Here is a 12,629-nt window from a genome sequence, read left to right as displayed (position 1 = left end):
TAGTTTTCTCAATTAAATCTTGCTTTTCTTCATGGTACCTAAGTAACAGGTGCACTTTCCCACACAACAAGTTACATTATCTTTCCAAAGCAGATTTCAAAATATCTAGGTAAATAAACTCTGATATAAAACTCTCTCACATTTGTCTAGTAACTCTCAACTGTATACTTCCTGGAAGTAAGTACTATACAGCAACATGTCATTATTTAGGAGAACTATCAATATTAAAAATATTTAAGTCATAACATAAAAGGTACAGGGTAAATCTGTTAATCTAGAGCCCCAAACAGCTTTCCTGAACCTCAGGTAAACGGCACAGCGACAGAGCACTGGGCATTTCTCCCCGGTGCTTCCTCACCTTACTCTCCTGGTTTTCAATGCTCTTCTTTGTCAAAGAATAAAGATAGAAAACTGGGTGATCTCTAAGTGTCTTGTAGAGTCAATAATCTATACATAACCCTTTTACCAAATGTTTTTCTAAAAATTCAAAATATCTCTAATCATTGTAGAAAAATTAGAAAATACAACAAAGCAAATAGAAAAAAAATAAGAATCAAACATTTTGCCACTGAAAGTTAAACACTTCAAAGTTTAACACTGTTAGCATTTTGAAGAGCAGTATTTCCAACCTTCTCTGTCCTAATTCACATATACTTTACAAAACAAGGATCATACTATCTATACACTATGTAATCTGTTTTTAAAAATATAATTTGTTGAGGGGTGCCTGGGTGGCTCTGCTGGTTAAGTGTCTGACTTTGGCTCAGGTTGTGATCTAACAGTTCGAGTCCCCCCCATTGGGCTCTCTGCTGTCAGCACAGAGCCTGCTTCGGATCCTCTGTGTCCCTCTCTCTCTCTGCCTCTCCCCTGCTCGTGCACACACATGTACTCTCTCTCTCTCTCTCTCTCTCTCTCTCTCAAAAGTAAACATTAAAAAATATTAAGTATATAGATATAATTTGTTGAGTATATCTATGTAAGTAAGTTACTGATGCTGCCTTTCTATTTTGTCATTGATCAAAGCACTTTATTTGTAATTTAACCCAGAAAATAAGCCTCTGAGCTAGGTACTATCATCCTCACTTGACTGATGAGAAAATGGAGCACAGGGAGATGAAACTGACATCCACAGTCACATAGCTAATAAGTGGCGCAGCTGTATTCCATCCTGGGAGCCCAGTTCCAGAGTCCTCAGGTCTGACCTCTAAACCATCCTGTTCTACATTTCAGTAACAATCTGAGACATAGGAAGGGGTGAGCCAGGTGAACAGTGTGGGGGTGTGAAGGGAACATAAAGTACTGAAGTCTTGCCGACTTGTGGTGAGCTGGGGACAAGGGGTAAAAAGGGTCAGTGGGATAAACATGGGACACATCACACTCGACGCCTTTCAGGACTTGAGTCAACGTTCACTGTTCACTCTTTATGACTCACTGTCACCTTTTGGGCTGGAAACAATGAATCATAGTCCAGAAATGCTTAGCTGGAACTCCAAGGAAATAACCTGAATGTTGAGGACATCTAGTTCTTTAAACTACATCTGCACTTAGCAGAGAAAATGACTAGCCATGGTAATTAGTTCACTTCAGGCAATAAACTCTGTTGCCTTGCTTATTTGCATTTCAGAGGCAGAAGGAGGATGTGCAATTTTGAGAGAGCTTCAATTAACAAAATGATTGTACAAATTCTATACAGCCTTGTACTTATCAGTCTAATGTACAGTCCCTAAATACAAGATCATACAGAATGATAATTTTATTGATTTTATTCCTGTAGAATAGACTTTAATAAGAATGTCATCTTTATTTTGCAATCTCTTCTTGATTTATATTTCCCCTTTTCTCTTACCTCCAGAAAGAGCTAATTAAATAACCTATTTTGTGCTCAGTAATATAGTTCAAGTATCCATTTTATATACTCCAGCCCAAATGGGAAAGACATATTATGAATTTTCACCATGCAACTCTCATGGAAATTAAGAATGAATGGGCATTAATTGCTGAAGAATGAGATCCTTATTCTGCTAATTTTGTGATAAAATATTCTATCAAAAATGTTTGGCATCTCTATGAAGATATATTACACAAGTCAAGATATATCTAAAAACGAAGCAAAAGGCAAAGTTGTTGCCAACTGGAGGTGTCCATGATTCTGGAGTTCTTATGTTCCTGAATTTGTGTTCCTTCTAGCAACTCTGTGCAACATGTCTCCTGGGCTAGGTCTTAGTGAATCATCAATATTTCATTACATTTGTTACCTGAGACACCTGAATGGATAATAACACCACTGAACAGACATTCTGGTGTAAGTGCATTATAAACAGAGGTCAGAGGGATTTATTTTTAAATAATTCTATACAAAACGCCATTGGAGCACATCTTTTGACAAAGTTTCTTCATCCTTAGGTCTGGAGAGAGAGCATCGATAGCTTTGTAAATGGATAAAATTTTTAGTTTTATTTAATCTAATTCAGCTTATTCCAACATATTAATTTAACGTGTGTCATCTGGCAAGCACTGTGCTGGTCCCCAGAACAAAGCTGGATGAAACCTACAATCTGTGCTTGATCACAATGTCGGCGAGGTGGAGAAGGCGAGCTGATAAGCACATGTGAATATATCAGACGGGTGTTACGACAGAGAGATGGCAGAAGCAGCAGAAAGCAAATACTTCTTTCTGTTGCCAAGAGAAAAGTCAAGCTTTTGGCTTTACAAATAATGACTAAAATAATACTTTGGATTTCCCCCTTCCAACCCTGTTCAGTAAAACCTCAGTAAATGGCATTCCCATCAACCCAGTTGTTACACCAGAAACCTATGTGTCACCCCTGATTTTCTCTTCCAACACCTCCCACATTCAGTGCATAGGCAAATTCGGGCAGCTTTACCCGCAAACCAGATTCTCAATCCATCCACTTCTCTGTTCCCCCTGCTACTCCCTAGTTCAAGCTGCCACATTTCCCAACTGAATTGCTGCAGAGTCTTTCAGTTGGACATGCAGCGACCACTCTCACTTGTTTAGTCAATCTCTACACAGTAGCTAAGGAAACTTTTACAAAACATACATCACTATCTTGCATAAAATCCTCTAATGGCTTCTCATTGCACTTGAGATAAAATCCAGGCTTTTTTCCATGGTCTACATGATCTGGCTACTGATTCTTTTCCAATATCAACTCGAAGCAACCTTCACCCTGCTCATTATGCTCTGTCCATGCTCACATTCTCTTTTCTTCCTGAACATGCCCAGTGTTTTTTCAGGCCTCAGGGCCTTTGCATGTGATGTCAACTCAGTCTGCACTGCTCCTCCCTCTGATCATCACAGGGGCTGACTTCTTAGAATTCAAGTCTCAGCTCATATGTCATCTCCTCAGAAAGGTTTTCAGTGACAATTCTGCCTAAAGTAGACATTCCACTCCATAGGACCTGTATTTTATCATACTGTTGTATTTAGTACTAAAGTAATTGGGTTTTTGTTTCTGTTTAAGTTTGTTTTTCACCTGTGTCCTCCCAGAACATGTGGGTGAAATGAGATAGAGGCCCTATTGTTCTTGTTCACTGCACTAATAGTGGCTGTCACATAGTAAGTGCTAAATAAATACATGTTAAATGCATGAGTAAATAAAGGAATGATTCAAATCTACATCATTTGCTAAAAAATTCCATAGTACGGTTTATGCTGTAAGGATGCTCAGACCCTATTTGCAAGTTGGTTTGTCTACAAATATCCTGTTCTAAGAAATTCATATTCACAGCCGCACCTGGATACAAAGTCCCTTCAGTACAGAAGGGAAGAAGAACATATTTGGAGAGAAATCTGAGTTCTAGGCTTGAATCCGCAAGTTTGTGTTGTACAAATTCAGGTAAGAGGTGGTAGAGTGTAATGAAATGAAACCTAGTGAGGGGCGCCTGGGTGGCGCAGTCGGTTAAGCGTCCGACTTCAGCCAGGTCACGATCTCGCGGTCCGTGAGTTCGAGCCCCGCGTCAGGCTCTGGGCTGATGGCTCGGAGCCTGGAGCCTGTTTCCGATTCTGTGTCTCCCTCACTCTGCCCCTCCCCCGTTCATGCTCTGTCTCTCTCTCTCTGTCCCAAAAATAAATAAATGTTGAAATGAAACCTAGTGATTGAGGCATTAAGGTATTAGCTCTGGAATCAACAGGACGTGGGAGCTAAGTGTGAACTGTGGAGCCATTAGTTTTTAGCTAGGTATGTGGCTTTGGGGTTTGTTATTTAACATGTCTGAGCCCCAGTTCATTCATCTAGAAAAGACAAAAGAGGATATTCCTCATATAGTTGCTTGAGGTTTCACTGAAATAATTCTGGTAAAATTCTGAGCATCCAGCAAATAGTTAAGTACCTAGTAAAAGCTTGTTATTAACATTCTTGTCTGACAGTTTCCTTACCTGTACAATGAGTCTAGTAATTCCTGTTCATAATGGAAGGCTCAAGTGTGTACTTGATGGGCATGGAATTTAAAAAGAATAGAAACATAAACATTTAACCATGGCGGCTTAAATCTCTATACTGGCCATTATTGAAAGACTTAATTGTGTTTTGTTTTCTTTTACTCCACAAATATCTATTAAGAATCTCCTATGTTCCAGGTATTGTACAGGTATGGGAGACATACTAGTGATCAAGGCACTACATGTGCTTCTAAAATAGCAAGTTTATAGTTAGGGAGACAGGGAAACACACTGGTAATTGTGATACAAAATGAAGAGTTCTTGGGGTTATAGTAATGGGCTTTATTGGACTTGATAGAGAAGATACCTGATGCAGCATAGTGGGGAGGGAGTCAGACAGACGTAACTTCTGGGAGAAAGTGATATACTTGAAGAAAATGAAAGGGCCAGTATCATTTAGTCAAATGAAAGGCTGGGACTCAGAGGAGGAGAAGCATCTCAAGAAGAGGGGACAGAATTCATAAAAAGACTCCTGGTGGGGAAAAGGCATAGTGGAACTAGATTTTTGGCATACAGTTCAGTACGATTGCCTTTGAAAAGCACAGGGTGAATTACCATACACTGTTATGTCATTCATCCAGATAATTAAGGGGAAAATCACATGTTTTCTTGAAACATTCTCACAAAAGTATTGGAAATTAAAATTTATTTCTCAAATAAGCCTTGGTATTCCTGCATTTCATTGTGGTGTGAACTATGTCATTAGTATCATAAATCCAGAAGTTATTTGGATAATTTAAAACTTCTTTCTGGACACTTAATACTAAATTACATAGAATTGATTAATGAGCTAGGTGTTCAACCTTCTACTTCATTCTGCCTGTGTATACATTTTAAGTGAAAAAGAAACACTTTGTTATTTATACTCACCTAAATCCACATTCCATTCCTGTTGAGATTAGCAATTAAATTTCTAATTAGTTTTCAAAACAGATTCATGGGCTTACTTCTTACACAAGTGGAGCAAGTATAGGTAACCAAATGTAAAAAGCATTAAACTTTTCTTAAATTTCATTTAGACAGCGTTTGTGTGCCAATAATATAACAGTTTTCCATATGCAACATATGATCTCAAAACACGGGAATAACAAAATCCCTTAGGAAACTCACCATCATTTCTCAATATTAGTGGTGTGGGTGGTCCCAGGACCTTGTGATTTGTCACTGTATTCGTAACCACACAGGTATAGTTCCCAACATCTGACTTTTCTACTTTGGCAATATACAGATTCCCAGTCTCTTGAGAAACGAAGCGGCGGTTATCCTGATAGGAAGGGTATTCATTGAAGATCCAGGCATAACTGAGCTCTGAAAGCAAAGGAATCATCATTGCAAAAATGTTTTCAAGCATTAGAATGCTACTGTATTCATGAAAAAAATGGGCAAGTTAGAAATTCACATGTTGCCCACTGATTTTTTTCAGCCTGCTAAATATAAACAGGAAGTGATCACAATCCCTTAAATATTTTACCAGTACTCCTACTGTCAGTCAATAAGATTTTATCTCTAGAGAACTAAAAAGAACACACTGATAGATGATTAAAACAAGTCCAACCTCTTTAAGCCAAGGGAATAAGCATTTATAGTTTGCTAAGCATGTGCCAAGCACCGCGCAATACTTACTGAGTTCATGCGTAAATTATAGACCCAGACAGTCTATAATTTTGATACAGTAAGGCTGGAAGCCACCCTGAAAACCATTTGGATCACTTCTTTCATTTTATATATAATAATTGTTATGGTGCACATAGCACTTTGTGTTTTTCAACACATTTTACAGTTTTCCATCAACTGAGAAACTTTGGCACTGGAGAACAAAGTAACTAAATCCAAACTCTTGGCCCTATGAAGGTACAGAATAATTTCTGGGTCTCAGTTTAGTCTTCTCCCAAAACTTCTTACTATCAACACACATTCTTACTCTTTTCTTGCATAGTTGAACTATTTTTCCATTATTTGAGTGAGATGGTTGTTTAATATTGCAGCAAATACTTGCTAAACACATGTTGACTGGCCGGAAGGCTGGTCCCAAATGTAAATGTGTACCTAAAAATATTGGCTGAAAAATTTATTATATTTATAAGGGACTGCATATGAAACAGCAGTCCAAGAGCAACGTGTTTTTTTTTGTTTTTTTTTTTGTTTTTTTTTTTTGCCAATACTTATTCATCCCAGAATGCCAGTGGGATTTGTGTAATGGGCAGCCAGACGTGAAAACATCTGTTACAAAGTTCTAATTTTTCTTAAGAATTAGGTAAATGTTTTGCGAATGAATATGTGATCCCATGCTTTCAATTTCTGAGAAGAACCCTCACTGACAGTGAGCTGGCATGAATTGCTGCAGTGAACCACTGTGCTCCAAGGAAATCAAACGTCTTCAGCTCGAGGCATTCCATGGTTCCTCCCTTTAAAGTGTGATCTCCAGACGTGTCCAAAGCTGGAGAAGTGATATACTAGGCACTGGCAATGATTAATGTGCCCCCACTTTATCTTTAAAAACTACATTGGTAGGGGAGGGGGAAAACTAGATGCAAAAGAAGATTCTGGTTTCAGAACCAGCTGGCTGAATTCTTATATATCTTTCTTTAATAGAATTCTAGGCAGAAGTTTAAAGGTATGCAGTGTCCTTGGAAAATGGGAGAAAGGCTTCAGCTTTGTAAAGAGAACACTAATTGCTATAAAGGCATTTTTGTTGTTTAATACTTAGATGAGTCCCAAGCGTGATTGACCTCAATAACCAAATGTGCAACAGGAAACATATTCTGCTTTTATAATCCACTGTTTACATACAAAGGAGGGGTCATGCAGATTGCTTTCCCTTTATCACTGGATTATAACATTTCCTCCTGTATTATTTTAGAGGGATATAATTATGTTTATATGAGAATAGTTAATCATTTTATTTACACATGTGCCTGTAATTATAAGTAACCCCATGCTGATGTCAAGAGGATACTCAGTATAAATAAGCAAGTGCTTCCCAGCAAGCTAGTCACTTCCTGAAGAAACTAAAATCTGGGGGAGGAAAGCCCCTATAAGAGATCATGGGGCAGTTCAATTGGTATGGCTGTTTACCCATGAAAAACAGGAGATTTTAACAAACAGCAGAGCAAACAGCACAGCACTATGTACTGATCACTCAATTTGTGTGTGAGTTTTGGGCAAACCAAGAGATCTCTGAGCATATCAATGTTCTCATATGAACAATGAGGAGAACACTGTCTATGCCCTAATTAGCTACATGAGAGATTTAAGTATAAATTAGCATCTCCAAAATCACAAGGTAGAAGTTAGAAAGTAATTTACCAGCACAACATTGATCAACCCACACCTCCAAGGAAAGCTGTAATCAAATATACAAAACTGTATTTTCTTTTTCTAAAGACATTTCTCAAGATTGTTGCTAGTGGCCAGTGATAGCAACCTCGCTGAATTCTGTGGGACAAGGCAATTAGAAAGTTGTATGGACCATGGATATCAGAAAAAAAAAAAAGAAAAGGAAAGAAAGAAAGAAAAAAGAACATCTAATTTGTCATGTTTCTAATTGGAGTTAAAAAAAAAAAAAGACCAAAATTTAAACCTGTATTACATAAGGAATGACACTTAAACATTCTCACTTTCAACTTTTAACCTATCAAGTAGGGATAATAACAAATGTGATGCAGGTATGTAGTGAGGATTCTTTTATGTGAAAGCACTAAGAATCATAAGCACATCTAAATCATTAAAAGTTAGCCATTTTAAAAGTAAAAACAAAAAAAATACCCAATTAACATGCTGTTTGGCTACTTAAAAATACGCTAATTATTCTGGTTTCACTGCTTTTGTGACATAAGTGACTTAGTGCTTTAGGAGAAGATACAAACAACTTTAAGCATATACTGCAGCATTTCCTGAACTGTGGTCCTTGGAATGTTAATTTCTTGTTTACAGAAGTTCTCTTCCTCCCACCTTTCCTAAATTTAGATGGGTTACATGATCAAATGGCTTTGAGAAGACCTAGATTAAATAAATTTTAATAGATTTTCAAATTTATCCTTTCAAGGCTTGCAAGAGATTTTTAATATGCCAAGATTCCTCAAATTCCTTAGAGCATAAGTTTAAGAATACCAACTTACTGTATAAAATGATAAAATCTCTTCTACTGATCATAAAATCTCCTCGTCCCCTCTACATATATACCATTTTTCTAAAACATCTATTAATAGATCACAAAACCTAGGTTGGGAAACCCTGAACAAATAGTAATGACTTCAATTCAACAAAGGTTAAGTATAACATGAAGATAATTAACTCTATCACTTCAGTGTTGGGAGGATCATTAAATGAGTTTAAACAACAGAAAATAACAAAATGTTGATTTAAAATTATAATAAGCTTCCCAAAATATAATAACAATATAACACTATGGCCATTTTCCATGGTGTAGAAAAAGGAACATACCGCAGTTCCAAAAATGGTCTTAAATGGATGGTGTTAAAGATCATAACTAACATCAGTTGAACATGTGACCTTTGTAAATACTGTTGAGTCCTAAAATACAAATGTCATTCAAAAAATCTTGGTTGGTGCACTGGTGAGATCATGCTGAGCCTCCTGAAAGGGGGGCATCTCTAAGATATTAATTCTTTTTTTTATAGCAAATATCACTTCTTGTAAACAGTATATTTTTATTTTCCAGGACAAGGGGGAAAGAGCATAAGAAGTATAATACAATGATAATGCAGGCATCAGTGCAGGTAAAATGTGCAGTAAAGCTAAAAATTACCCACTGGATCACCTGTTCTATTTCTTTGTTTTAAAGACATGAAAAATCTTAAGCCTTGAAAGGGTAAGGTCACAGAGTCAAAAAGTGGCAAAGGAGACTACAGATGGTCCTCAGAGTTTATGGGAGGCTAGGCTAAGTGAATGCATTGCTACTTACAATGGGTTTATTGGGATGTAACCCCATCCTAAGTCAAAGAAGACTTGTATCTAAGAGTCCTTTTAGCCATACTCCCATTCCAGTGCTCCCTCCAGGAAGCAAACAAGAGCTCTCCAAATTTGAAAGGAAGGAGCCACTACTGTATCACTCAAGGAGACACTCTAGTTCTCCTCTAAAAAGCAAAGTCTATTTTTATCAGAGCAAAACATTAATCCATTGGGTTAAATGACATGCTATCAACATGCTAAAAAACAGAGCCAAGTAAATAAAACAAAATAAATTCTAATGTGCTGCAATGAGGAAAAATGTATCCCACTCAGTTTGATTTCCTTAGGGACTTCTATGCAGTATTTATACTTATTCAAACTTGACAGATTTCTTTTGATAAGTTTTCACACACTAATTGCTCTGGAAATGACAGACAGTTCCTGTCCCATTGGCAATTTGTAACAACTCAGTAAACAGATACTTGGAATACAATGTTTAATAGATTGTGAAGCTTCTGATGCTCAATTGAAAAATGCTGAGACTAGTTATAATGTGATATCCATTAGGGAAGAAGGACCTAGTGATGGTTTTTGGCTTGTAGCCTCCAAATCTATAGGAAATGAACAACAAAACTTTACTCTCTTACTTGGTTCGTTTTTCCATATTTTTGGGCCAACAGCAAAGAATGTTGGGTTATTAGTTTTCAAGTAAGACATCAATCAAGCAATTTTCAAATTTAAGTATTCATTGAGCAAATTCACCCTGTGATCAGAGTCCTTTGGATGGATGCTCTTAACGTGTTCCTGATGCTAATTTCTTTCCAGACTTATGTTATGCTTCATGACATTCTGAGTCCTGTCCCAGGGGTAGCACAAATGTCAGTTTTCAAAGATGCCTTTCTTAATCCTCAAAGTTTTAAATGTGAAAGAAAACTTAGCATGACCCCTTGAATTTCACAGAGCAGGAAACTTAAATCTAGAGAAGCTACATGCGTGGATCACAACCACACATTTGGTAAGTGGGTAGTCACAGTATTCACAAGAGTTGATTCTGTTAGGAACCCATATGGTCCTCTCTGAATTTATTTTAGAGCTAGAAAAGATCAGTTTTCCTTATCTGTAAATTTACTTATCTGTAAATGAGGGAGTACAACTAGATGCTCTCTAAGTATCTTTCAGCATTAAAATTCCACAACTCTATATGTGTAACATCAAACCCTAAATCTTAATTTGACAAGTGACAAAAGTGGGATCCAAAGATACCCTGTAGCTTGATAAGAATCACACAGGTAGTTATTGATAAAATCAGAACATTTGAACTTTTTATTTAAATTTAAAAAAGTAAGTAATCTCTACATCCAATGTGGGTCTTGAACTCACAACCCAAGTTCAAGAGTTGTACGCTCTACTGACTGAGCCAGCCAGGCACCCATAGAACTAGAACTTTTATGAACACACACACACATACACACACAGTACAGTATACTACATTTATTTCAATTAAGCTGTGTTGTATTGTGTAGAAAAAAGATAGTAGAATTAACACTCAGGATATCTAGATTCTAGTCCTTATGTTGTAACCACTTTCACTTTAATAAATTATTTAAACAGTATGAGAGTCTCCTTATTTTTAGATAGTTTTATCAATACTTAATTCTACTTTTTGTACAGGGTTGTGAAGTTGAATTTAAACTGAGATATTCTAAGCAGGTAGATATGAAAAATGTATCTTGTGATTCTATAGATACAATGGGTTATATGAATATATTCACTGGTTTACTTCTTGGCCAAATATTTAGCAAACACCAACTCACAAAATCATTGAGCTCAGCTAAGCAATGGAACTGAAGACAGGGATTGGAACCCATTAGTAGTTTTCCTGGGCAAGAAGGGAGAGAGCATAACCCAGTTCCAAGATCCCTGGATTTGTTGTCAAAATATATGGATTGAGTCTTGGCTTCAGGGCTTATCAGCTAGAAAGTAATTTCCACTTCTTAGTTGTCTCATCTGAAAAATAGAAATAATAAAAAGAACAGTTTCCCTGCCTAAACTAAGAGCAAAATTGAACATTAAACATGTTGATGTCAGCTTTTAAGAATGAATGTGTTTGGGGCGCCTGGGTGGCACAGTCGGTTGAGCGTCCGACTTCAGCCAGGTCACGATCTCGCGGTCCGTGAGTTTGAGCCCCGCGTCAGGCTCTGGGCTGATGGCTCAGAGCCTGGAGCCTGTTTCCAATTCTGTGTCTCCCTCTCTCTCTGCCCCTCCCCCGTTCATGCTCTGTCTCTCTCTGTCCCAAAAATAAATAAACGTTGAAAAAAAAAATTAAAAAAAAAAAAAAAAGAATGAATGTGTTTTTGTGTGTTTTTTGGTTTTGTTTTGCTTTTTTGTTGTTTTTTGCTTATAAATGGATTGATAAGTATTTTGTCTTTCTATGAACTTAGGAAAAGAGAGATGTTATAAATTGGGAGTAATCTAAGTAATTCCAGAAAAAATAAGAATTGTACCAGAAAAGTCAAGCACTAAACAGCACTAGTGATTTTACATCATAAATAGGTGGTGGGAAAGCCTAAGAGAAGAGTGTGTTGTCATATGAAAGATTTGTGAGATCTCCCAAGGGGGAGTAGCTGACAGACTTCTGGCTTCTCAGAGAAGATGCCTCTGGATAAAACCTCTAATTATACTAACACACTAGAAGATCAATATAAAGTCATATTTGACTGTCATACAGTCAACAGCATTTCGTGAAACAGAAGAAGAGAGGTGTCTAAGAGAAGCTGAAATCTGAAGGGCCACAATAGGACAGATATTATACCTCTATTAATTACGACATAGACTAATGGGCTTTGAATGATTACAATGCTGGCCGTGGCACTATACTATGTAGGTTGCTGAAATCATGCCTGTGGCTGAAAGGACCCCTAACATGGATGCTTTGTGACTCAGAGAACTTGGTTTAGACAAGTCTCCAGCATCAAGCAGGACCTCCCAGAATTCAGAAATTGTTTTTCAATAGTAACTGGTGCTGAATAGAGCAGGGGTGACATGTATCTGTTACCTGGACCACTAGCTGCTAACTCCTCCACCCATGGCTGACACAGTAACTGACTCTGCCACACACAAATTCACAATCATTCTCCATACAGTGCTTTAAGGCAGTTGCTTCCAATCAATTGGTGCTGGTACCTAAGGTCAAAATTCTTCACCATCTTTGTAAAAGTGATTTAGGAGAAATGAAATGGTGACCGTGTGAGGCAAG

The 12,629-nt window shown here is 37.3% G+C and overlaps 1 protein-coding gene across 1 annotated transcript in view; it reads right to left on the bottom strand.

Annotated features, from left to right (window-relative positions):
• CNTN4 (contactin 4) overlaps positions 1 to 12,629 on the bottom strand; it is a 460,587-nt gene that overhangs the window by 174,959 nt on the left and 272,999 nt on the right. The window contains exon 5 of the mRNA XM_032592345.1: positions 5,573 to 5,770. Coding sequence (XP_032448236.1) covers positions 5,573 to 5,770 — 198 coding nt within the window. The remainder of the gene's footprint in view (positions 1 to 5,572; positions 5,771 to 12,629) is intronic.

The sequence above is a fragment of the Lynx canadensis genome, chromosome A2 (genome assembly GCF_007474595.2).
Source record: "Lynx canadensis isolate LIC74 chromosome A2, mLynCan4.pri.v2, whole genome shotgun sequence".
Taxonomy (NCBI): domain Eukaryota; kingdom Metazoa; phylum Chordata; class Mammalia; order Carnivora; family Felidae; genus Lynx; species Lynx canadensis.
This window is presented reverse-complemented; position numbering and strand designations above follow the sequence as displayed.